General features: G+C 36.6%; 1 protein-coding gene and 1 long non-coding RNA gene across 2 annotated transcripts in view; one reads left to right on the forward strand and one right to left on the reverse strand.

Moving 5' to 3' along the window:
• Positions 1-26246, reverse strand: part of SLC38A11 (solute carrier family 38 member 11) — a 52336-nt gene that overhangs the window by 23709 nt on the left and 2381 nt on the right. Inside the window, exons 3-7 of the mRNA XM_045868722.3 lie at positions 25631-25705; positions 19689-19823; positions 18734-18799; positions 15438-15544; positions 13176-13255 (exon numbers count right to left, since the gene is read on the reverse strand). Of these exons, the coding sequence (XP_045724678.1) occupies positions 13176-13255; positions 15438-15544; positions 18734-18799; positions 19689-19823; positions 25631-25705 (463 nt within the window). The remainder of the gene's footprint in view (positions 1-13175; positions 13256-15437; positions 15545-18733; positions 18800-19688; positions 19824-25630; positions 25706-26246) is intronic.
• LOC135363885 (uncharacterized) overlaps positions 23048-26246 on the forward strand; it is a 34148-nt gene continuing 30949 nt past the window's right edge. Inside the window, exon 1 of the long non-coding RNA XR_010410172.1 lies at positions 23048-23234. This is a non-coding gene — a long non-coding RNA (uncharacterized LOC135363885). The remainder of the gene's footprint in view (positions 23235-26246) is intronic.

Below are 26246 nucleotides of genomic sequence, written 5' to 3' on the forward strand. Positions count from 1 at the left end.
CGTGTGTGTGTTTAATAGTTTTTGGAAGCAACAGGAAATATTCTCTCATGATTTTTTCCATATAGAAGACACAGTAACTTTTGCTGAATGCATAAAGGACAGGCAGAAATAATCAATTCCCAATTTTGGGTGCTAAATAAAGAAATACCCAGCAAAACAAGATAAAAATCTTAGTTTAGTCATTGTTTTTCATAGCTATCTCCTCCCAAAGCTTTAAATTAAGTGCCAATACAGATGGTAGTTGTTTTTTCTTTTCTTTCCTAATCTCTCAAGCCAGCAATCAACCCATAATAGCAGCTGTAAACTAAGAGTTAGAGAAGGGGATTAGATAATCCAGTAATTGGATAAATTTTGAGACAGAATTTTCTCATCATCCTCCACCTGTACACATGTATAGCAGGTCTACTCCCTTCATGTCACAGTTGCAAGCCCCACAAAAAAAACCCCAAAAAACCAAAAAAACAACAACAAAAAAAACCCAACAACAACAACAAAAAACTTCTCTAAGGAGACAAATATATTTTCAAAAAAATGTTTGAATTTGTACTTAAATCCTCAGGCAAATTAATCCATCAAAAGTTAAACTTGGACATCCAATGAAACATAGTGGATGGGCCACATACATTTACTATCTTTCTCTCCTCAGACCTTACTAAAATGATATTAAAGGAATTTAAAATGGGGATAAATCCATGGGGGAGGGGATAATGGAAAAGAGACATCAGTGGAAGACATTTTGGGAACAGGAAAGTAGATGCTTACATGGTAACTGCAGAGAATGGTGGAAGTAACAAGCACATAGAGGGATCTAATGATGAAAAAAGAGCTCAAACTCCCGTGTGTGCAAGACTCACAGACAATAGAAAGCTATGTCAGATGCCAAGGAAAATGGAGAAAATAAAGAAAAATTAAAGACATGAGATCCTGGATATAAGGCATCTAACACAAAAAAGAGGTAAAAGGAAGCCTAGAATGACAGTGGGGCAGCAAACGGAAATCAATCCATTCAGAAAGGAGCAAGGGGGTGGAAGACTCTGGGAGGGAGGTCTCCAAGAAAAATAATAAAATCTGTAGATTACTTTACATGTTTGAGCATTTGGGGAAGGAGTAACAAAAGTGATCAAAATCAAAAGCTAAACTAGGAGAAAATATTTGCAAAAGACACATCTCGTGAAATACTGTTATCTAAAAAGTACAAGGAACACTTAAAACTCAACAATAAGACACAAACAATCCACATAAAAATGGGCCACAGACCTTAACAGACACCTCACCAAAGAATATATACAGATGGTAAATAAGCATATGAAAAGATGCACCATATCATATGTCATCAAGGAAATGCAAATTAAAACAATAATGAGATACCACTACACACTTAGAATGGCCAAACTCCAGAACACTAACACCAAATGTTGATGAGGATGGGGAGTAAAAGGGACTCATTCTTTACTGAATGGAATGCAAAATCATACAGCTACTTTGGAAGACAGTTTGGTGGCTTCTTACAAAACTAACGTACTCTAAACATACAATCCAGCACTGGCATTTCTTGTTATTTACCAAAGGATTTGAAATCTTCTGTTCATGCAAAAACCTGAACACGATGTTTATAGCAGCTTTATTCATAGTGGCCACATCTTGGAAGCAACCAAGATGTCCTTCAGTAGGTGAATAGATAGACTGTGATATATCCAATCAATGGCATATTATTCAGTGCTAAAAAGAAATGAACTGTTAAGCCATGAAAAGACGTGGAGAAATCTTAAGTGCATATTGCTAAGTAAAAGAAGCCACTCTGAAAAGGCTACATGCACACTGTATGATTCCAACGATATTTCATTCTGGAAAAGGCAAAACTATGGAGACAGAAAACAGATCAGTGGTTGCTTAGGGTTGGAGGTTGGGGTAAGGGTGTGAACAGATGGAGCACAGAGGATTTTTAGGGCAGCAAAAATACTCTGCATGATAATATAATGATGGATACATGACATTATACATTAGTACAAACCCACAGAATGTACAACACAAAAGTGAACTCTATTATAAACTATAGACTTTGATGATTATAATGTACTAATCTGGGTCCATCAATTGCAACCAATGTACCAATCTGGTGGGGGATATGGATTAAGGGGGAGGCTATGCATGTGTGTGGGTAGTGAGTATATAGAAAATCTCTGTGGCTTCCTCTTAAATTTGCTGTGAACCTAAAACTAATTCAAAAAACTCGAAGTCTTAAAAAAAAAAAAAAAGCTAAACTGGACATCCAGCTAAACATGGTTAAAAACACAATCAAAGGGGCACCAGGGTGGCTCAGTTGGTTAAGTGTCTGCCTTCGGCCCAGGTCATGATCCCAGGGTCCTGCTTCTCCCTCTCCCACTGCTGCTCCCCCTGCTTGTGCTCTCTCCTCTCTCTTTCTTCAAATACATAAATAAAATCTTAAAAAAAAAAAAAAAAAACCACAATCAAAAGCAAGTATTCATTCTAGGGAAAAAAGTGTACCAAAAGAGAAATACAACTAATTTTGAACATGGTGTTATATCTCCATATATTAGGGTATGGTCAAAAAGGAAAGATAAGAGGTGCCTGGGTGGCTCAGTTGTTAAGAGTCTGCCTTCGGCTCAGGTCATGATCCCAGGGTTCTGGGATTGAGTCCTGCATCAAGCCCTGCATTGGGCTCCCTGCTCAGCGGGAAGCCTGCTTCTCCCTCTCCCACTCTCCCTGTTTGTGCTCCCTCTTGCTGTGTCTCTCTCTGTCAAATAAATAAATAAATAAATAAATAAATAAATAAATAAGGAAAGATACATTTTTTTAATTCTTTTTTTTTTTTTGTACATGATTAGTTGGCCACGGTTGTGGACATCCTGTACTCATCTTTTCTTTGGATATATTTCTTTCTTTTTTTTTAAGTGTTCTATATTTTATTCATTTATTTTAGTATTTTTAATTTAAATTCAATTAATTAACATATAATGTATTTTTTTGTTTCAGGGGTACAGGTCTGTGATTCATCAGTCTTATATAATACCCAGTGCTCATCAGAACACATACCCTCCCCAATGTTCATCACCCAGTTACCCCATCCCCCTCCCCTCCAGCAACCCTCAGTTTGTTTCCTAAGATTAAGATTATGGTTTGTCTCCTTCTCTGGTTTCATCTTGCTTCATTTTTAAAAGGAAAGATAATTTGAGAGAGAGAAATCTTCATCTACTATATAAGAAAAGAGTGAGAATCCGGAAGTAACAGTTACAAGCATATTATGCAGAAGTAAAGATATAAATGTCAAAAGACACAGCTGAAATAGAAAAGGATTTGGTATGAGGAGTCTCTATTTCATTAAAAGCCATTTGTAATATTTGAGTTTATAAAAAAATGCAAATGTGTTCTTTTGGGAAAAAAATAAATCCAGATAAAGCAATCCTGGGAAGAAGGAGGATCCTATAAAATGTCTTACAAAATCGCAAATAGATCACAGCAACAGAACGAAGGTTTACTATAAGGTTTAAATCATTTAAGGCACAATGCTTCAAGTGTTTTAATGTATTTTACTATTAACAAAAATAGAGAGTGGCTTATAGAGCTTTGCAGCCTTGTATGGTAAATTACTTTCAAAAGAATGACTGCTTCCCTTACCCTAAAACATTCAGTCAGATGCTTAGTTATATTCTTTTCAGAAACCTTTTGTGGGTGTGAGGGTGGATGGGAGTGGGGAGGTTTAGGGGAGATAAATTCACTTTGCAAAATTATTTCAGTTTGGATTCAGACATTTCATCCTATATTGAAAGGCAAACTCCACCTTATCTCCACAACAGCTGAGTAGCAATAAGGCAAAGCTGCAGAAAGCAGGTCCTATCAAATATATCTCCAGTCTTAACACACTTATGAAAACAAGCTTCAAGGGGCTTGCTTTTGATCCCCAGAACGTCAGACCTCTGATCAGGAGGATCAAACACCCACCTCTCTGTGGTACCTGCCCAAACTCTTTTGGGCCACACATAGGCACCTCCTGGATCATATAATCTCAGCAGAGCCTGAGTTTTCGCTAAGAGAGACTTACATATTAACCTCTTCAACCAGACACATCTGAGAGTTAAGTGGTCTGGCTGGCACACAAAAGCTCCCCATTTCCTGTCACACCACAAGCTATTAATGACATTGGTAGGTCTGCCCATTTCCCCAGCTTGGGCATCAGCTGACAGCTCTCTGCCACCTCTTTGCTCCCATCTCGCCTTTCTTCTGATTCTCTTCTATAAACAATTGTGGCTTATGTGAACATAGAAAGCTGTTCAGGAAAGTTCTTCTTGGGAATCACTCGAAATGTCAAAGCTGATTGTTTTTTAATTTTTTTATTTTATTTTATTTTTATTTATTTATTTTTTTTAAGATTTTATTTGTTTGCGAGAGAGAGAATGAGAGACAGAGAGCATGAGAGGGAGGAGGGTCAGAGGGAGAAGCAGACTCCCTGCCGAGCAGGGAGCCCGATGCGGGACTCGATCCCGGGACTCCAGGATCATGACCTGAGCCGAAGGCAGTTGCTTAACCAACTGAGCCACCCAGGCGCCCAAAGCTGATTGTTTTTTTAAAAAACAAATTTTACATAAAGCTAATCTGGAATTAAAATTTACATAAAACATGCTGATTTTTTTTTTTTTGCAAAAATACAATTTTGGGTTTTTTTAATATGAATCATATAAAAAGTTTGCACAACTTGGTACTATAAACATGACAAATACTTCCTGTTTTCCTTTTGGGACACAACAACTTTGATTCTTATAGTTATCTACTTTTTCCTTTTTTCCCAGTATTGTCTCCAATTCCTCTGTGAACCCTTTAAAAGTTGGTGTTCACTGTTTCTGTGAGTTGGGATCGAAAGGGCAGAGAATGGTGAGAGGGGGCACACTTCACTTTTTAATGGAATGAAAACTTGTTAGAATTATGAGTGTTGTTTTGGTTCTCTACTATGTTTATCACAAAACGTTATTAAATTAAAATACAATGTGGGGGCACCTGGGTGGCTCAGTCGGTTGGGCGTCTGCCTTCAGCTCAGGTCATCATCCCAGGGTCCTGGGATGGAGCCCCGCATCGGGCTCCCTGCTCAGCAGGGAGCCTGCTTCTCCCTCTTTCTCTGCCTGCCACTCTGCCTACTTGTGTTCTCTCTTTCTGTCAAATAAATAAATAAAATCTTTAAAAAAATATTAAAATACAATGTGAATTTCAGATATGAGTTCCAGATAATTATTTTTCAGTGGGTTCTCCTTGGGTTACACCTTTCTTCTTAGGCATTGTTCCTATACAATCTTCCAGACTCTTCTTAAACTCGACTCGCATTTCCAAAACATTGAAGGACTTCTTTGTTTTCTTCCCCATTCCAAGAGTTACTCAAAATCAAGATATTAAAATATTAAACATTTACCATGATTTTCCCAGACCTGCTTCCTCTCCTAGTTAACAACTTAAAAGAAGCTAGGGTCCTTCCTCTATGTTTCTATAGCACCATGCTCATAATTCTATTAAACAGTTTATTGAGGTTATCTTTTATGTGTTTATCCACCCTACCTCACCCACAATGAGTTATAAGAGACCCGCAGAAAGAGACTGTGTTATATTGGTTTTCACAGCCCCAGATCCTAAAAAAGGTGACTGACCCAGTAAGCAAATGCTAATTGACTGAACAGACTCTCCCATTTTCTCCTTTTGATCGTGAGTTCTGGACCATCTAACAGTCTGGTGGTCCAAGCTGGACACCTTGGCATCACCTTCCTCTTCTTCATTTCTACCAGCCTTGTGCTTATACTGTTTAGTTGTCTTTTGCCTGGATGCTTGCTATAGATAGCTTCCTTCCAAGTCTTTGCACTTCCAATCTATCCTCACTTCTGCTGTAGGATGAGTCCATTGATACGGAGACTTGCTCCAGGTGCTCTCCTGCTGCAAAACCAATGCACCATGGGCTAAAGAACAAATTCAAATTTCTTAGTGCTACACATGAAGCTTTCCTTCCTGTTGGTCTCTGCCAACCTGTTTACGATCATTTCTTTGCACAGTCTTGCCAAACCTTCAGCTCAGAATCACCAAAGTCTAGTTACTTCTTGAACACAGAAGCTACAGAGGTGGTGGTGACGGGAGAATGGGGGTCAGTGGGTTAGGAAAGTACCATCCTCATTAGTTTTTCAAATGAGGTAACATGGAGACATGGCTGTCGTTAAAACTGTAATAAAATATATATTTGAGGAGTAATATAAGCAAAATAGAGTTTTTGAGAAAATTCTCAAGGGCAGCACTTTATTTTCATTTGATAGTTCCCGAACCAATGGCAGTAGCCCTCCTCTCTAGGTCCCTCCCAGTGTTAGAACCTTGAACTGCTTCTGCTATTATTACACATCACATGTCCAGGCCTCACACACTTCTGCCAACAATAGTTTCCAACCTCTCTCCACTTTCCTTTTTGATCCAACTAACACTAGTACATTTTTTCAAGCAGCAGATCACATATTCTCTTATCTTGAAATATTATTACCTGCTGGCCCAGGTTGGGCTAAGGGGCCTTTCTCTGTTTCCAAGTCACTTTCTCATAATTCTATGAATTATTATATTGAAATTATCTTTCAAATGTCTATTCTTCCCATCCATAAACTATAGGTATCGAAGGTCAGGGACTGTGCTTTCTTCATCTTCATAGCCCAAATACCTAGATGAGTGACTGGCATCAGCTAGATAGTTCATAAATGCTTGTTGACTATTTTTGCTCTTTGGTTGTGAATCTATACCACAGACCAGTCTGGCTTCTCGCTGGAAATAACAGACAGGTGGCAAACCTCACTATGGCAGCCATTTATAAAAATAATTGATGATGAGTGGAATAGGTTCTTAACACAGAGTAGTCTAGACTATTCCTCCAGCTCCACTAGCACAGTGACTAGACTAATCTTCTCTGAGAATATATTGTCTTGCAGTTGTTTTTTCCTGTTTGCATGTAGACTTAAGTCAAACAATGGTCTATTTGTTCCTTCATGTAGGTAATCTGTCTAGTTAAATGTACCACTAATTCTTTTTTTTTTTTAAAGATTTATTTATTTGAGAGAGAGAATGAGATAGAGAGAGCACGAGAGGGGGGAGGGTCAGAGGGAGAAGCAGACTCCCTGCTGAGCAGGGAGCCCGATGAGGGACTCGATCCTGGGACTCCGGGATCATGACCTGAGCCGAAGGCAGTCGCCCAACCAACTGAGCCACCCAGGCACCCTGTACCACTAATTCTAACAGTGTTGCAGACCTTGGAGTCAAATGGTATTTTAGCAAATGAGTTAGCTAATTTTGCTAGCATGGAAGTAGGTTTAGGAAAATTTTCTTTGACAGGGAATGCTTTTGAAATTTTTATCATCCCAGGATAATTTTTATTGTCTCATTACTTCAAAATTATGGTTAGTTAATTTCCAAGGTGAATCAACCAAAAGCAGAAGGCCCAAGGGACCATTGGTTTATTCAAGTGATTATTTGACAGTTTTTTGCTGGAATTCTAATTCTGTGTTAGGCACTGTGCTGAATAATGGGTATATGATGCAGAAAAAAACAAATGTGATCCTTGTTCTCATGGAGCTTACAATTGTCTGAAAGGCATAAAATACACAAGAAAACACATAAAATACAAATTAAGATAATTTAACATATAGTGTGATTATTTTATTCCTTTGTGTAGATCCCTTCTCACTTCCTATGGTGAAACTTGCAAATGTAACCAACTAAAATATTCAGCTTCTGAACATACCTTTGTCTACCACACTTTCAGATAAAAATCTCATCTCTGAAAAAACAGAGCCTACTGGGTATGAACATTCAAATGCCCTTCAATGGTCTTCAGAATGTAATCCTATTTTACTCTCTATATTTGATCTTATTGTGCCAAGAGGAAGAAGCATCCCAGTTCCTTTTTAAGGATTGCTCTATATTATAAATTCCAACTTTTCAAGATCTCCTGGGGGACTTGGGTTCCATCTTTTGGCTTGACCTATAATGTGCTCAATATCTCCCATGGTAAAAAAAAAAGTATTTATTGGAGATCTTACTGTCTCAAGCCACTATTTTGTCATGTTATTTTCATTCCTTGATGCTCTTAAAAAACAAAAGGAGGTGGGTATTTGCCAAATTCACTTCCCTATCATTCAGTTGCATCTTAATTCTCTCTAACCTGGTGTCCATCCATACCATTACCTGTAACCTCCTGTCAGCTGAAGTGGACATCTACGGCTTCTACTATGCAAGTGGCTACTCCCTCTTCTGGCATCATTGCCTTGACTTTGTTTGGGATCGCCTTTTCCTCTATTCTCTGTCCATGTGATTTAGTGAGTGGGGCTGACCGTATCCTTAGCATCAAGAGTAGGCATGTAACATAAACACAAGCAAGTCAACAGAGGCCATGATATTAGGGTTTGGGATTATAATGGGTCCTCATTGGAGCTAATCAGTCCAAGTAAGGTTGGAGGTAATCTAAAAGAGAAAGCTCATTCTCTTTTTATAGATTTGGACCTGAAAGGATGGATGTAGGCTGGTTCTGCTACTGTCATCTCAGCACAATGAGGGGAGAGCCTTTCAGAAACTGGAGCCAAAACAGGAGGCAAAGCCAAGAAGTGAAAAAAGAGAAACCATGTCTGATTTCATTGATTAAACTCCTAAACCCAACCAAATCCAATAACAGGAATGCCCATGAACTTTAAAGTTATGAGACAATAAATTTTCTTTTTTTCTTTTTTAAAGATTTTTATTTATTTATTTGACAGAGAGAGACACAGCGAGAGAGGGAACACAGCAGGGGGAGCGGGAGAGGGAGAAGCAGACTCCCCGCCGAGCAGGGAGCCCGATCCCGGGCTCGATCCTAGGACCCTGAGATCCTGACCTGAGCCAAAGGCAGATGCTTAACGACTGAGCCACCCAGGCGCCCTGAGACAATAAATTTTCTTTTGCTTTAAGCAGTTAGGGTTCTATGGTTGCTGTGTTTTGTAATAAAAAAGGCAATAATTTAATCATAAAAAAATCAATGGCTAGTGTTTGACAGAACTAATTATTCCCTTTTTCAAATACGCACTATTCCTCTGTCTTTACCTGTTTTTTCCTGATCCTTTCTTTAATCCCCTCTAGATCCTCTTTATGTATAGCATCAAACTGTAGAATTTCAGGGCTAGAATAGATAAGGGGTAAAGAAACTAGTATGTCTTGAGATCCTTGGAGATGGCACATTTTATGTTCATAAATGCCTGTTGAAAGTATGGACACACTTCTTGGAATTATGTTTGGAATACCACATTAAGGATTAAAACGTTGTAAGAGAGATGTTAGATGAAGAGAAAATAATTGTAAATTTGGATTGCATGTTATCATTTCCATTCTGACTGTAAAGAATGGAGTATTAATGAGGCACAGAATGAAGATTTTCACAGTGATAATGCCCCCAACTGTAGTTTGAAAAAAAAGGGAAGAACTGTCATTGCATTTTGATACTAGTACACTTTCTAGAAAGCTCTTAAATTGCCTTGTCACCTCAGTTTTTAAGAAAGCAAGAGGTTAGAAAATACAATAAAAATGAACATTATTTCCAAAGAGAACTCTGTGGAGTTCTTTGGACTATAAGATATTTGAAATCATATCAAAGAAGCAGAATTTACAGCCTTATGAGTTATGGAAAAGGAAATTGAATTGTGTGTTTTATTTTTAAAACACAACTACTAAAAAAGATGTTTCCATAGTAACAAGGTCAACACCAGTAGCCATTATAGACCTTCCTCTTTTCCGATAGCAGGTTTAAAGATCTTTTCCAAATACCATTTTAAAAGCCCTATGAAAAAGGACAGCTTTTCTGATTATTCCTCTGAACCAAAAAAGAGGAAAAACACACATGGACTATTGAATTTCTCATGTTTTATGGATTATAAGCATTCGTGGCTGTCGTATTTCAGAAAGAAGCCCGCCTGACTAGCTATTATGCCAACCCTTGAACATGGGATTTGATTAGCTTGATTGTAAATCTGGACAAACAGAAGTTGTTTGCCATAATATTCAAACAGAAATAAACGGTGGCTGGGCGCCTGGGTGGCTCAGTTGGTTAAGCGACTGCCTTCAGCTCAGGTCATGATCCCAGGGTCCTGGGATCGAGTCCCGCATCGGGCTCCCTGCTCTACGGGGAGTCTGCTTCTCCCTCTCCCACTCCCCCTGCTTGTGTTCCCTCTCTCGCTGTGTCTCTCTCTGTCAAATAAATAAATAAATAAAATCTTTAAAAAAAAAAAAGAAAGAAATACATGGTGGCCCAGCATTTAAAAAAAAAAAATACACACTTCTTTAACATCTAAATATTGAAAGAGTTAAATATTGAATCCCTGTTATTAGAAAAATTTCAAAGGCTCAGATGAAGTCTGATACCACCGCTCAAGGAAGGTTAGAAAGATACAGACCACATTTTGCTTACAACAGAAATTAATAGCTCTTTGGCCATAAAATCAATTCATTTAGCACCACCAGGAAGTGGCCTCCCCTTTCTCTTTCCTTTGTATCAAGATACACTTACCTATAGGACAGTCATTTGTGCAACCTTATCTTCCTCACTAAATGGTGAGCCCCTTGAGAGCAGAGATAGTTTCTCCTTGTATTCACAAAAGTATCTCACACACAGGTTGTATAAAAAAAGGTACCAAAACAGTAAGTGGAGAATGAATCATGAAAAATAACAGCACAAGAGTGCCTAAAATGACACAAAATCTATGGTCTATTTTTAGAAATGATATGTCAGTTCAAATGTGTACTCATGATTTTAATCTCTTGAAACCAAGAGGTTCTAGATGCTTGCTCACAAACTCACAGCTGTTCAATAATGAATTGGTTCCTAGACCAAATTCCTCAGAATCTCTCAAAGTGGGCCCTGGAATCAGTATTTTTTAAAGCTACTCAGGTAATTCTAATATGATTCTCATGTCGAAAATCATTGTTTTAAACTAACCCCTTGGGGCTCAGTTAATTATTATTTATCTCCAACTTTTAGCTACTTGGGTTTTTCCCTCAATATTGCCTCATAGTACTATATTTGCCAAATCTATAAGATCTTTTATTATATTACATATATTAATATATATTATATTATATATATTAATATATATTATATTATGTATTATTTTTCATAATAAAAGCTCCAATAAAAAAGTTCTGTCTTGGGGTGCCTAGGTGGCTCAGTCAGTTAAGCGTCTGCCTTCAGTTCAGGTTATGATCCCAGGGTCCTGGGATCAAGCCCCGCTTCGGGTTCCCTGCTCCGCGGGAAGCCTGCTTCTCCCTCTCCCCCTCCCCCTGCCTGTGTTCCCTCTCTCGCTGTCTCTCTCTGTCAAATAAATAAATAAAATCTTTAAAAAAAATTTTGCCTTACACAATTAAAACCATTAACCAAGAATTATTTATTGTATTCTGTTCAATATATTTAATGGCTTTTTGTTGTATAAATTCAGCTTTTGAAAATCAGAGATGAATACAGTACCAATACAGTAGATACTAAATAAATGTCAGTAGACTTTAACATATGCTTTTGTGCTTTTATGCTTACCTTTCCTGGGCCGGGAATGCCTTTTACGCTTTTCTCTATCTGAAACAATTCAGATTCATCTTTCAAAACACCCAGATCGTATTTTTTTTCCAATTAAGCACTCTCTTCTTTGGCACGGCTATTGCTCTAATCCTTCTATTTTGCACTTCTACTGCACGGCTGTTTCTTTTTCTTCTTTTTTGTTTTTAAAATGTTCACTACTTGATTGTGAACAACTTGCAACAGGTGCTGACTTTTGCCTCCCTGCTCTTTTTCTCTCAGGGTGCAGCAAAATAGCTAGAAACAACAGGCATTCAGTAAGCGTTCACTAAATGAGAGAATAAAGGGCCACAGTGAAGGGAACCGGGTGCGTTTTAAAACTGCTATTGCTAAGGATTTGAATTGTGTCCCCTCCAAAAATTCGTATATTGAAGCCAGAGCCCCTTTGTGATGGTATCTGGAGATGGAGACTTTGGGAGATAATTAGGTTTACAGGAGGTCTTGAGGACAGGGCATGCTTGATGGGATTAGTGTCCGTATAAGTAGAGATACCAGAGAGCTTGCTGTCTCTCTCGCTGTCTGCCCTGTGAAGACACAGCAGCAAGGTAACTTTCTACAACTAGGAGGAGACCTCTCACCAAAACCTGACTGCTGGCAGCCTCCAGAACTATGAGAAAATAAATTTCTGTTGTTTAAGACCCCTATATGTATTTTGTTCTGGCAGCCCGAGCTAATACAACCATGAACTGGGATTCAGTTATTTGAAAACATTAATATAAACACGATAGATGTTTATGCTTTTCTCTTTTATTTCAATCCTTTAAAAAAATAGGTTTTTTTTTTTCAAAATAAAGGTTGTATCAAATGCAATTAGACTAGATGTTTCATAATTCCTTCAAAATAAATTTGAGGCATAATTTTTGGAATTTTCCTGGTAGACTAAGAAGCCAGACAAGCACATGAAGTTGAAAATGATGTGATCTTGCAGGACAGTTAATCAATAGGAAAAAGAAGTTACCTTGGGAACCACATTATCACAGATAGTTATTCAACAGGTTTCCTTTTCTTTTGCCCCTCACAGGTAACATTCACAAGCTATCACAATCAGTTCACAAATGACAAACATTTTAACACAAAATAATCAAAGAATATAATCTTAGTAGAGAATAAACAGTGGTTTGCGAAGTGATTACATTTCCTCTAATGGAGAAAACTTCCATTATATTCTTTACTCTTCTCATTTCAGCCTATTTTGGTGAAACTTTGTTAAGAACAAATCCATCTCTAGGATAATACAAAAATTGCTGCCATTTACCATTTTCCCTCCCGAGTGCTCTACTTCATTCCTATTTCTCACTCTTCCAGATCTCTTCCTTATTCTAATTCTTAGGACCGGTCATTAACATGCTAAGTAAACTCAGTTTAATCTCATCAGCCATGGAGGGGCCTAGTGAAAAATGCCTGTCCACTTAGATGTAATCATCTTCTCTCATCTTGTCAAATACTTAAGATAAATGGTGCTTCTGGTACCATGATTACTTTATACTTCAGCATTTGCAATATGTCATATAAATATCTATGTGAAGGCTATAAATTAAAGACTAACCAATATAGCAACAAAACTTACATGTATGGACCCAATGAGACTACCCTTGCCATTACAATTCCAAGAATCAGAGTTGTTAAAACTGTTGAAAGAAAAGAGATCTGCAAAAGAAAATGTAAAGATATGGTCAGTTTGGAAGAGAGATTATTGAATTGAAAATATTAAGTGTTTCTCTTTTTACTTGAGTAAACATATATACAGCTTTTGTTTATATAATCCTGCAGTAGTTTTTTCTTACAGACTACTGTTGATAATCTCAGACATGTAACTTTTTATCAGACCACAGTATTATTTTTTTCCCCAAATAGGGAGGCAAGTATATATAACTAATCTTGCGACATAGCTTTAAATGTTTTTAGTGGCTTACTGAATAGAATACAAAACTGGTGATTTTAGGTTATAAAAGTCAAAGGGAAGTTGTTTTCTTTCTTCTTCAGGTCCTATTTTGGTGTGGACTTGTGCTTTTTTCTATCTATAACTGCTTCTTCTGCTTCTGTCTTTACCTTACCCTCTACCTATCAAGACAGGACCCCCCCCACACACACTCACTCACACACATTTTTGGGGTGCCTCTCCTTTTTTCTTTCTGTTCTCTAGCTCTGTTAGTCTATTTTTCCTATTTGATTTTGCCCTTTGGTCTGTGTTTGTAAAGTCTTTGCTTTTTCCTTTCTATTTGGTCACTATTTCAACTGGTTAAAATATAAACTGGTCTTCGTGTATAGAGTGTTCTGTGCACTCATTATTAGATCTGTGTTTCTGCCCTTAATTTTTTTTTAATGGATAAGCACATTTTAGACTTCTTTCTCTAATAAGAAAAAACATAATGTAAAATAGTTTGTTTCTTTGGTTATCATTAACCTTGTTTCCTGGGTTGTTAGTTTTTAACTAGAAAGAAGGGTCTGTTACGAGTCCTCTACTGAGGAAGAGATTTTAAGTAACATTCCCAAGGTCACACAGCTAGAACGTGGCAGAAGGAGAATTCAAATGCAAGCACCCTGACTCCAGATCAGGGCTCCTAGCTACTCTGGGTTTGCTCACTGGGAGATTTACTTAAGAGACACTTAGGGGGAAATGTTCAGGTATTAATAATATGATAGAATATTAGCTTTCTTTTCATGAATGCCTGGCCTTCTGCTCTCCGAAGATAACATTTATGTCTACAACATGGGAAATGGAAAATTGTTCAGCATTTCAGATAATTCACAAAAAAGCCGCTTTTGATGGACTCTTGTTTATTTCTGGAAGTCTGTTAGGGAACAAAGGTAGAGTGGTCAGAATATTTGGAATATCATCTCCACTCTCAGCTTTACCTGGAAGGACTGTGGGTAATAGGATCCATAACAAGATCCTTAAGGAAGGATCCATAACTGTGAATACACATGAAACGTCACAGTGAAAAGTAAAATTCACTCAACTGTTGGACTTTTCAAATTAGAACATAAAAATATATAAATAGCTCTTTTTAAAAACTTTTCATCAGAATGCTTGGCATAGTGTAAATATAATGCCAATAATATTTTGCATAAAATACAAACACTCCAACACTCCTTGAGAGTAAGGAAATAAAAATACAGGTAGATAAAGGCTAACCTATGCAGATGAGCTTATATGGTGAGTTGAATAATTATTTGGTTGGTTTCATTAGAAATGCATCATCATTTCTCTTTAGCAATAAGAACCATATACACTGGCCAAATTCTCATGAATTAATCAATGACACAATAATATCCATAAATCAGTGGATGAAACACACTGTAGTTTACAAAAAAATTTTGAGCCAGTGAAGTGATTCATCCTTAATTCTTTTTTTTTTCAAGATTTTATTTATTTATTTGAGAGAGAGAGAATGAGAGAGAGCACATGAGAGGGGGGAGGGTCAGAGGGAGAAGCAGACTCCCTGCCGAGCAGGGAGCCCGATGCGGGACCCGATCCAGGGACTCCAGGATCGTGACCTGAGCCGAAGGCAGTCGCCTAACCAACTGAGCCACCCAGGCGCCCCTCATCCTTACTTCTTAAATTTAGTCTAAATTTAAATTATTTAAACTACTATCTGTAAAAAATGATAGAACATTTTTTTCAGCAAATTAGACTTGGTGTAAGTATAGTTCTTTTTATTTTCTAAATTGGAAGTATGGTGTCTGACATCAGAGTATCTACCTTAGAAAGAAAGGTAAGAAAGAAACTAAGATAAATACTGTAATAAAAACTTGGCTACGTAGACAGTCATTTGACAAAATCAGTGCAGGTAACAAAGTGCATTTCTGAGCCTTAGATGTAAGTTACCTTTCCAAGCTTCGTTATATCTCGATACAAGGACAAAGGCAGAGTAAAGGCAGCTGTGGAGAGCATGATGATGAAGTGGCGACCAATAAGCAAGTTTTTAGGGTCAACTAAAACACAATAAATATTATAAAGTCTTTATAGGTATGAGTTAACACACCAGCGATACAAGTAAGCAGTCAAATATTTAAGTGCAAAAATGACTTAAATAACTTTAAATGTTATCAAAATAACAAAGATTTCGAGTAAATAAATTCCATAAAACCATGTAAAAAATAGAAATAACTCACAAAAATGTAAATACAAAAGAACTTAAGGATGAACCTATAGTTCAAATAATCTTATAATATTTTGCATTCAAATTCTTTAATAGCCTCCTAATCAGTTTTCCTGCTTCTACCCTTCCTTTATCCCCCTTAGAATATACTTTTAATCTGGAAGGTACAGAGATCCTTCCCCAAGGCTAAAAACACAATGTCACTCTGTCCAAAACCCTCTACTGGCAAATCCCTTCTCTAGGAAGTAAGCTACATGAGGAGAGGGCATGTTCTGAGGCTTTTTTTCTTCTTTTTAAACTTCTGTATCCTAGAGAGACTTGAACGGTAGAGCTTGAAATTTCAAGACTCAAGCTTTAGATAAAAATATTCTATTTCTATACTTTTGTTGAGAAAGAAGTGGTTTCCCTGAAGAAAAGGAGACAGAAGCAATATAGGGAAGCCATCGGGAAGGACTGCTGAAACTGGCGTTTGCTGCAGAGTCTTTGCTATCACAATGAGTACATAATTGTGTGTGTGTTGGGGGGGGGGGTTGTGTGTGCACGTTTCCTATCATCAAATACAAGCAAAAGCTGTAAACATAAAATAAGACATACTTCCCAGGATTTATATATTTTTAAGGCTGTGCTAATCACAGTGTTAACTTTGGGAGCTATATATCTATTCCAAGGAAGATACCACTGCTTACATTTTTTAGCTCATATTGAATTCCTTCAGAGATCATATCATTATGTTTTTGAAATGTCCCCAGTGGTACCAAGTCTTTGTTTATTAATTTCTGCAAAGTCTAAAGTCTGTAGAATAAGCGAGTGAGTGTGGTTAAAAAAAAAAAAAAAAGATAAAAGAAAAAGAAAGCTATTACCAGGAAAAGTAAGTGAGACTAATTTTCTTGTATGGTTAATAAACTCACAGGGAAGTTCCCAGATACAATTTCAAAGTGGTATAAATGTGACATGCATATGTATACACTGTAATAAAATAATCTCATGAATATTTGCTTAACTCAGATCTAACTAAGCAATCACCATAAAGTTGCGAATCAAAACACTAAAACAGGAAGTTCAAGTTCCCAAAACCTTGAACTCAACTATTTACATATTTCTGGTGAGCATAATTTGAATTAAATTATTTGTGTATTTGTTTCTGTTTACCCTTTCAAATCATTTGCTTTACCAATGTTTTTGGTAGAAAACATAGATTTCCTTCACTTGGAAAATTCTAAGTCCTAGAAAAACACTGAAATAAAATGCTATGAAGAGCAGAGAGGAGCCTACTAACAAAGGATTTCTATTACCATAAGGGACATTTTTAAGTAAGGATCTAATGATGAGATCCATTATTTATCCTGATCTTCTAACAAAAAAATACACCTTAATAAGCATTTTAAATGAAAATAAAGTTATAAAAAGATTTTTCTAAATTAATATATGCTCCTTTGAAAAGCCAAAACAACAAAGGAAACAGAAAAAATCTCATGACTCCTGCAATTAAAAGATAATCACAGTTTACATGTGAATATATTTTTTCTTGTTTTTTTCCTTAGTTGTTTATGAAAATAGAAAATTTACATGATTAGGTCATATTTTATATATGACATTATAGTCTTTGCATTTTTCCTGAGTATTCTATCCACTCACATGATCTCCGTTTATGAAAACATGGTTTGTAGTTGGGGGCTAGAACAGAAGCTGCTGCTAAGAGCTAACAGTGTTGGGAGAGTCTACTATATGCTAAGCACTGTCTGTATTACCTCTGCTCTTTCCCACAATAATTCTGTGAAGCAGGTTATACCCCACAATTTAAAGATGAAGAAACTAAAACTCAGAGAGGGCATTAACCTTCTCAAGATCACATAGCGAGCAAGCAAGCAGTGGGTCTGTGATTTGATGGTCAAGTCTCCCTGATTTCCTTTTCCACTAAACTCTGGGAAAGGAGTAGGTGCAATTTCTAGTTTTAGGTTTTGTTTTATTTTGGTTTGTGTGTCTCTAGAGGGAGTGATTCAGCACTAAGAGGAAAGGTGTTTTTGCATCACTTGTAACGATGATAACAACTATTGAGTAGGTCACTATGAAATGAGGATTGTGTGGCTTGGGTGAGAAGCTCTTCAAAACAAAAAGACTCATGATGTCTGAATTATTCAAATTGCCATGATATGGTAAAAAGCTGAATAGGGCACAGGGTTGTGGCACATGTTGAAAAGGTCTGACTGAAGTGTTCACAATGGTTTTTCAGAATCATGCCAAACGAAACAACCCAAATGTCCCTCCACTGGGGGATAGACAAACTGTTGTACATTCATATGGTGGAATACACCTCAGCAGCTAAAAAAAAAAAAAAGAGCAAACTACTGATACAACCAAAAACTTGGATGAATCTCAAATGCACTATACTAAAGGAAGGATGCCAGACTTGAAAGGCTCCATGCTATATGATGCCATTTATTTGTCATTCTGGGAAAAGCAAAACTAGGGAGAGAAATCAGATCAGTGGTTGCCAGGAGCTGTAGATTAGGGAGGGTTTGACTACACAGGGAAATAAGGAAAATTTTGGAGGGTGGGTGATGGAATTGTTCTGTATTTTGATTGTAGTTGTGGATATATGACTATATATGCATTTGTCAAACTCTATGTTACGGAACTAAACATTAAAAAGGGCTAATTTTACTATATTAAATTATATCTTAATACAAATAATGGAGAAAAAAGTCAGCTTGCTTATTTTAGAAATGGCATTGTAAAAAGAAGACATGAAAAATGTTAACTACATAGAGTTGGTGATATGTAGCATTAGATATTTAAAGTACAAAGTATTTTAAGCATATGAATAGTAATGATATCCTTTAAACAGCTAAGTAAGAACTAAACTATATATAAAAGTAGATTAATGCTTTAGGATCAGAATGGATCATGGATATTGCCAGATACTTGAAGTCATCCAACTCTTCCACTTGCAAATATTTTGCTTGTAAATTATTATGAACAGCATTCACTATGAATAATACACAAATTATATACATTGACTCACCTCCTGGGATTCTTTGGAAAACTTTGCTCAAAGTATCTCCAGTTATTATGTTGTAACTTATCATAGCTAAAAACATAATTAAACCAATACAGTTACCAAGAAGCCATCACATATTTCATCTTGAATATTTTTATTTATTTTTTTTGCTAAATACACTTTATTTTTCCCCCAAGTTTTTATTTAAATTCCAGTTAGTTAACATACAGTGTAATATTAGTTTCAGGTGTAGAATTTAGTGATTCATCACTTACATACAATACCTGGTGCCCATCACAAGTGCCCTCCTTAATACCCATTAACTATTTTGAAAGTAATCAGTTATTCCAAAATATTGGCATAATCCTAATTCTTTCAAATATATATTGTGACTACAAATATGTATAATTTCAAAAAATAACTAGACAACAAATATATGGGAGAATATCAATTTATATTACAAGAACATTTTCACTTCACGAATTGATCCTTTCCAGAACAACTTTAAATAATTGTGAGTTTCCTTAGTCATTTAAAATGTGATTTGTTTTGCTACAAAAGTTCAATTTCCACATATGTTTTCAGGCATACATGCATTGTTCAAAGTGAGGAACAATAATAGAAAATTGTGAAGGCTCCCAAATATCCCCTTATTTGAAAAAGGAGCTAATGGTTTGACCAATAGATTCTGTATTATTGATTTAAAAAATGATGTCAATTTGGTCATTGGTGAATGTTAACAATTTACCTAAGAAGTGCTAGGGGACATGTTCACCATTATGGTACAGATTTTAAATTACATGTTGGCCTTGTACATGGCTTCCACAAACCCTTAGGTTTTCAAAAAAACATATTTCAGCCGCGGAAGAAATCTATTATTTTACCTATTCACTTTTAATCTCCTATTAAAACTACCTTCTTCAGAAATAGTTGTATGTTTATGAAAGAGTTACATTTTTCATTTTCACATTCAACTTACCTATAAAAGGATAAAAAAACTGAAGAACAGAGAGGAGGAGATATCCTGGAAAGCCGAAGGTTTTATTGACCAAAGACTGGTATGTGTCTGTTCCAGAAAGGGCCCCTCCTTTTATCAATAAAACAAGGGAAAAGTCTGTGGCAAAAACAGCCATTAAACAAATGTCAGATTACATTTAATACAAAAACTTTTTGTATTTTGACTTAAAGAAAGAGAAACTTTAACGAGTTTAATTTAATGCTATAGTCAATTGGCTTGGCAAGGCTTACTTTCTGTTCATAAAACATTACCTTTCATGAAACAGTACTGTTTCCAGTTATGTATTTTTCAATTGAGATGCAAATACACTTAACATATCTGTGCAATGAACTGGGCAGAAGAGGGTATGCAGACTAGAGTCAAAGCATCAGGTTTTACTTTCCTAACCTAACTAGTGTAACGACTATTAACAGAATGTGGCTCAATGGTCCAAGCAGCAGAATGTAGGTAATCAAATATTTCATAGATGTTCAGTGTGTGAAAACCGAGAATGAAAAATGATGTAAGCATTCAGAAAAAAAAATAGATTGAGGAGAATTAGATCATTGGTTTTATAACAAAGTACAATTAGTAACTTTATTTTATAGTTATGGTTAAGAGAGAACTCCAAGAATTTTTTTAAATTTACATTTTAAAGACTTAAGCTCTCATGTTAGAGTTGGAATTGAAGATGCAAATATACAGAAATTATGTAATTAAAAGTTAATCTCTCCTTTTTTTTTCATTTAACTCAATGTTTTTTGAGCACTTAATGAATGACACTTAAGTTGAACTGGGTACACAGCTATGTGATTCTTGTTTTTTCTCTTCTCTCGTTCATGCTTCCATCACAGTTGATTTTTTTTTATCCTTTAAATAATTTGGAAATGCATTAAAATACAAAGAAGAAAATAGAAATCATTGCAATGTGCTTTCCACCTTGATTCCCTCCCACATCATTGAATCTTCTTTCAACAAATTCACCAGTGAGCTCCAATTTGATAAATCCAAATGACACCTCCTAAATCTTAATCTAATTTGCTATTTCATAGCAGTTTTTTTTTTTTTCTGCTCACTATTCTCTTCCTCAATCACCTTCCCTTGGCCTTTGTGACATCACTTTCTTTTGGATTTCCTCCTACCTTTTTGACCAATCATATACAGTTTTTCACCAATTTCTTTAAAACCTGGATTCTTGGACTTTTTTCTCACTCTTCAAAATGTCCTACTGTGGGCTTATTCATCCCTACAGCTTTAATTTTCACACAGATGTTATTAACCCTTTTAAAATTGTATCTTCAACCTCGACTCCTCCAAAACTCCAAATTTCTATATCTAACTCTCTAATAAACATTTTATCTTGGAGATCTCATAGACATCTTGATTTTAAATGTCCAAATTCTGATTTATATATTTGTTCTAGAACCCGCATCTCCATCTATATTTCTCCAAACTGTGAACAGTACCAGCAGAAATTTGAGCATCACCCTAGCCTTCTCATTACCCATCACCTGCTACATTCTTTTGGTCACCAAATCCATTAACTATTGCATCATAAATTATTCGATGGTGTCCTCTCACTTCTAATCTCTAATCTACTTTATTTTAGTGTTTTATCATTTCTCACCTGGATTACTGCGAAAACTCCTAATAGTTCTCACATCTACGAATCTGGCCTCTCTTCAAAACACTTTTAACATTCCCACCCTACCAAGATTTTCTTGACATCCCTCCTGTACCAGATGGATCTGACCACAGCATAAATCTGATCTTGTCTTCTGCTTAAAATCCTCCAGGGGAATCCTCTAATACTTTTGGATAAAAAAAAAAAATCCTTTTCATGAGGCAGGAAAAATGATTTATTATGTGATCCTGGGTGGAAGACTTGACTTTCTTGAGTCTCATCTGTAATGTAAGACAATACACCAAACCTTGATGAGTCTGTGAGGATTAATGTTTACATGTCTGCCACAATGCCTGGCACAATGAATGAGAGCTTGTGCTGCTTTTGGCTGTTTCTTATAGGCTGCATCTGGTGGTGGAAAAAGTACTCTATCTGGAGTCTGATAATAATAACAATGAGAAGAACCGCAAAAATACTAGCAAATACTTTCACAACACTTTTTGTATGCCAAGCTTTTTCCTAAGGGCTTTATGCATATTGACTTGTTTAAGCTTCTCAACGACTCTAAGTAGGTGCAATTATTACCCTCCACTCCCTCTTTAATAGATGAGAAAAGCGAGGCTCGGAAGGTTAAGCAAATCGCTGAACTTCCCAGAGCTAGAAAGGAAGAGTCGGGACTCAGGTCCTGGTAGTCTGGCTCCAAAATCCATGCACTTAATCAAAGTTTCAACTCTGTTGTCAGTAACTGCTAACCTTGGGCAAGTCATTTTAACCTCTTAAAGTCTCAATTTCTTTCTCCATAAAATGGAACACGAATACCTCTTTCATAGAGTCAGAAGGATTAAGTACAGTGGCTGCATTACGCTCAGCATCAAGCCAGTCCTCAGGAAGTGGTAATGATTATTATTACATGGGAGTCTTCATAAATGCCTCTGCAAACGTCTAACTTCCTCCCTTTCCACTTACAAACATCAACCCTATGCTTAAGCAGATGGAATCACGCACAAAGTTCCCTTTTGCATCTCCACATTTCCATCTGCTTAGAGTACCCTTCCATTTTCTTTGCTCACTCATAAACAGTCAGGAGAGGTGTCTTTTTGTCCCCAAAATATGCCTACTCCTTTGAGACTGGGTTAAATGCCAATATCCCTATCATCTTGCCCATATTTTCAATATGGTATTTTTCATAAAGTATTATAATTCTGTTTTTGTCTGCCTGACACTACATTGTGAGCTTCAACAGGCAGGAATAATGTTCTTCACTGATATAATGGCAGCAGAGTCACTAAATATTTGTTGAATAAGTCAATATAGCAGGATTGCTAGATGTCTACATATCTGATTAAAATTTAATGTGATAAATGGCCTAATGAGCATATTTTAAAATACTCTGCAAGCACAAAGAACACAGCAATTAATTATATTGCCTTTGTTTAAACCGGGAAAACTTCACAGAGGAGTAGGTCTTGCATACAGGATTTCACCAGGCAGAGAAGAAAAAGAATGTCAAGTAGGGAGACTACCCATGGGAAGGCAGCAAGAAAGCACATTCTCCAGGGATTGGAATAGTCCAGAATGGCTAAAACATAACTTCTACACATGGTAATGTTGGTCACTATGTGAAAGAGAGGTTAGATTAATTGGAGATGATACTAAAAGTTCAGATTGTGGCTGAGCTATGAAGGAATTTGAATGCAATGGTTTCTTTTTCTATTGTCATTATACAGTAATGGAATGCCTTGATTGGGGACATGAGAGAGACCAGACTGAGGTTTTATGAAGGTAATTCTGCAGCGATATGGAAGACTCATCAGGAAATGGTCAGATGCTAATGGCAGGAAAACTCAACAGCAACTTACTGACCAACAAAGAGAAAGAATGAGGACCTCAGTCACAGAGAGGAGGTAACCAGTTTCACAGATGTTGTGAAGTTTTGGTGAAGAACTGTATGTTTGGGATGAGAATGCTGACTTTTATACAAGTTCAAAATATGTTGCTTAAAGTTAACAATTTGCTAAGAATTTAGTCAGTAATAAATGTGTTTCTCTACTTGTAAAGTACAAGCTATAAATATATATCTTAAGAGCTTTAGGAATCTGCAATATCAATCAATACAACATTTTGATCTCACTTTAAATATATTGGATGAAAATTTTAGATAAATCCCTGAATGAGTCCATGTCATTCAACATACAAATTTTCTTTTAAATCAGTAATTTTTTCTTATTCCCCAACATTTCACAAACATGGAAACAGAACTTAGAAAAACTACCTGCTGAGCTGGACATATCTCATTAGAGGCCTTAAAAACACAAAAGCATATAGAGAAAAACCATTGTGTAATTACAGTGTCAATTTAAAGAAAAACTCAGTATTATACCCTACTTGTAGATTTTCCTCTTAAAAGCCTAATTAAGAAATAAAATGAGTCATAGTCTATAAATTTTTTTGCTTCTGTGTGGTCATCCTTTATTCATCAAAATTAAAGATTTTGATCTTGCAACTGAACAAGAGTAACTAATTTCTACTGATTGATAAATTTGTAGTATACGACTTTGCAAAGGGCTGCTTACACTCTTTACTGTAAGTTTATGCATAACATTAGTTGAGAAAGTTATTCACATTATGATTTATTTGTGTATAATGTGACTTAATTCACCTCAAGTATTTAATTCTTAGGTGATATGTATTTTTTAATTTTTTTCTATCTACTAGCTTAGAGTGTGCATACATGTTTACAATGTACTTAAATAAGCCATGGTTATTATGCCTGGGCGGAAATTAATTGTTAGTGCTGACTGGGAAACAGGAAATTAAAAACTACAAGGGTAATCCTTGAATGGGATATTTTAGTGTGATGAATGTTCTCATGAATGGAGTGCAGTTTTTAAACACCACCAACTCTGAATAAGCATAATGTTATGGGTCCCACCTTACTATGTTATGGGTCTTAAGCTACAAAGTAAGAGCTGTAGAAGCTCAAAGCAGCTTAGGTTTGGGGAGAACAGGCGGTGACACGAAAGGAGGGAGGAAGGCAGTCCAGTGCTTCTGCAGCTCTGACTTTGGTATCTATGGCATGCTTTACTCTCTCTTCCTCAGCCTGAGGGAAAAAAATGGCAGTTACAGGCTGGTCTTCAAAACCTGAGATTTTTTGAGGGCATGGCATCTCGGTCAGGGTCTCCGGAAGCAGAGATGGGTCAGAGATTTTTGGACAAGGGTCTTTGAGGGAGCGCTCTTCAAGAGAATGGGAGTGACAGGATAGGGCAGGGGAAACAGTTCAGCATGGAGGTGGTCTCCGGTGGAGACTAGCTGCACCTGCAACAAACATTGGTCTCTCCGGGCCAGGGGCGCAGGTGTGTGTGTGCTCAAGCACGCACAGCTTTTGTGTTCCTATCAGTCAGTCTTTGGCTGAAGGCTGTGGGGAAACGGTGGCTGGGGATCATAAGCTCACAGAAAGGTGGTGCCATTGAGAGCCAGGTCAATACTGAAAAAACAAGGCTGAGGTGTTTTACATTCCCTGGTAAAAGAGCATCTAAGTGACCACATATAGTGGCCACCATAAAAACAACCACTGCAGGGGGTATCTGTGATCACTGCCTTTTTCACATTGATCCCAAGGTAGAGGAAGGACCCTGTGATTGTCATGAGGTGAGCTGGTGGGGTGACAGGGCAGGGATGAGAACAGCAGGAAGAGGAGGTGATTATAAGTTGTAAAGCCTGTACTCAGATGGAAGAAGGGCAAAACGTGAGTGTGAATGAACTTGTTACATGAAAAGGGGGAAGCAGAGGGAAGCGATACAGAAGCACCTTATTGCTGCACTTAAAGATAGTGGCAGGCAGGGAGCCTGGGCAGGCACAGGAGAGGTGGGGAGTGGGTGGTGAACCCTGCTGGTTGAGCAGCAGGCCTTTTAGTTCTACTTGCACAAAAATAGCTAGAAAAAGTTGTTTATTTGTGTACACCTGCTTAAGGTTTTTTGTGGGAAGGGAAGGCCTGATGTCTACCCTTTCAAAGCAGTCTCAGCATTAATCAGCCTTTAAAATGACTCCCATCTACCACTCTCTGCATAAAGTGAAAAAGGCACATGAAAAGGATTTAGACTTGGTAATATATAATGCTTTTCTAATCTGTTCAGGGGATTAGCAGGAAAAGTAAATCTTCTCAGACATAAATGTCTGAATTCTTTAGGATTATTTGTTGCACTTCTTAATTAGGAAATTCAATTATTGTGTGTGTGTGTGTGTGTGTAATCATCATAGCACAATTTAAGTTGTAGGAAAAAACAATTACATAGTATTTTACCTGTAACATATGAAACCCCAAATAAAAGCAATATTCCCAGAGGAAAGCCAGCTTGCTTCATTGAATAAGGCAATCCTGGAAAAATATAAAATGTCCACCCATCATATTAATAAAACATATAGAGATATAGAAGTTTCCCCCAATTCCTATATATAACAGGCTAAGTAAGTTGACATATTTATAGGACATGGTTGTAAACAGTGCATATTACTACTCAAATGTTAGCATATTAATACCATTTCAGAATAGAATGCAAGCTAAGGACACATCAAGAGAGCAAGTTTATGAGATGATGGAATAAGAATAAGAAAGCAGCAAATGAAAAACAGATGCCAATTCACTTCAGGGTGAGGAGGGAATATGACCTTGAATATATGGAAAATAATGACCTAAAGCTTTCCTTACACACTAGCTGGGAAAGCAGAGAGGGTAATAAGAGCACAAAAGGATTATGGGATATGAAAAAAGACTGACTCCAGAATCCAGTGGGTAACCAGGAGAGAAAAATGAGAAGGCAAAATATTTTTTATTATTTATTAATTTTTAATTTTTTTTACTATCTATGTATTTTTTTAAAAATTATTTATTCATTTGAGAGAGAGAGAGCAAGAACAGG

Source organism: Mirounga angustirostris, unplaced genomic scaffold (assembly GCF_029215605.1).
Source record: "Mirounga angustirostris isolate CCGP_5_RB_7025 unplaced genomic scaffold, mMirAng1.0.hap1 SCAF_3, whole genome shotgun sequence".
Classification (NCBI taxonomy): Eukaryota; Metazoa; Chordata; class Mammalia; order Carnivora; family Phocidae; genus Mirounga; species Mirounga angustirostris.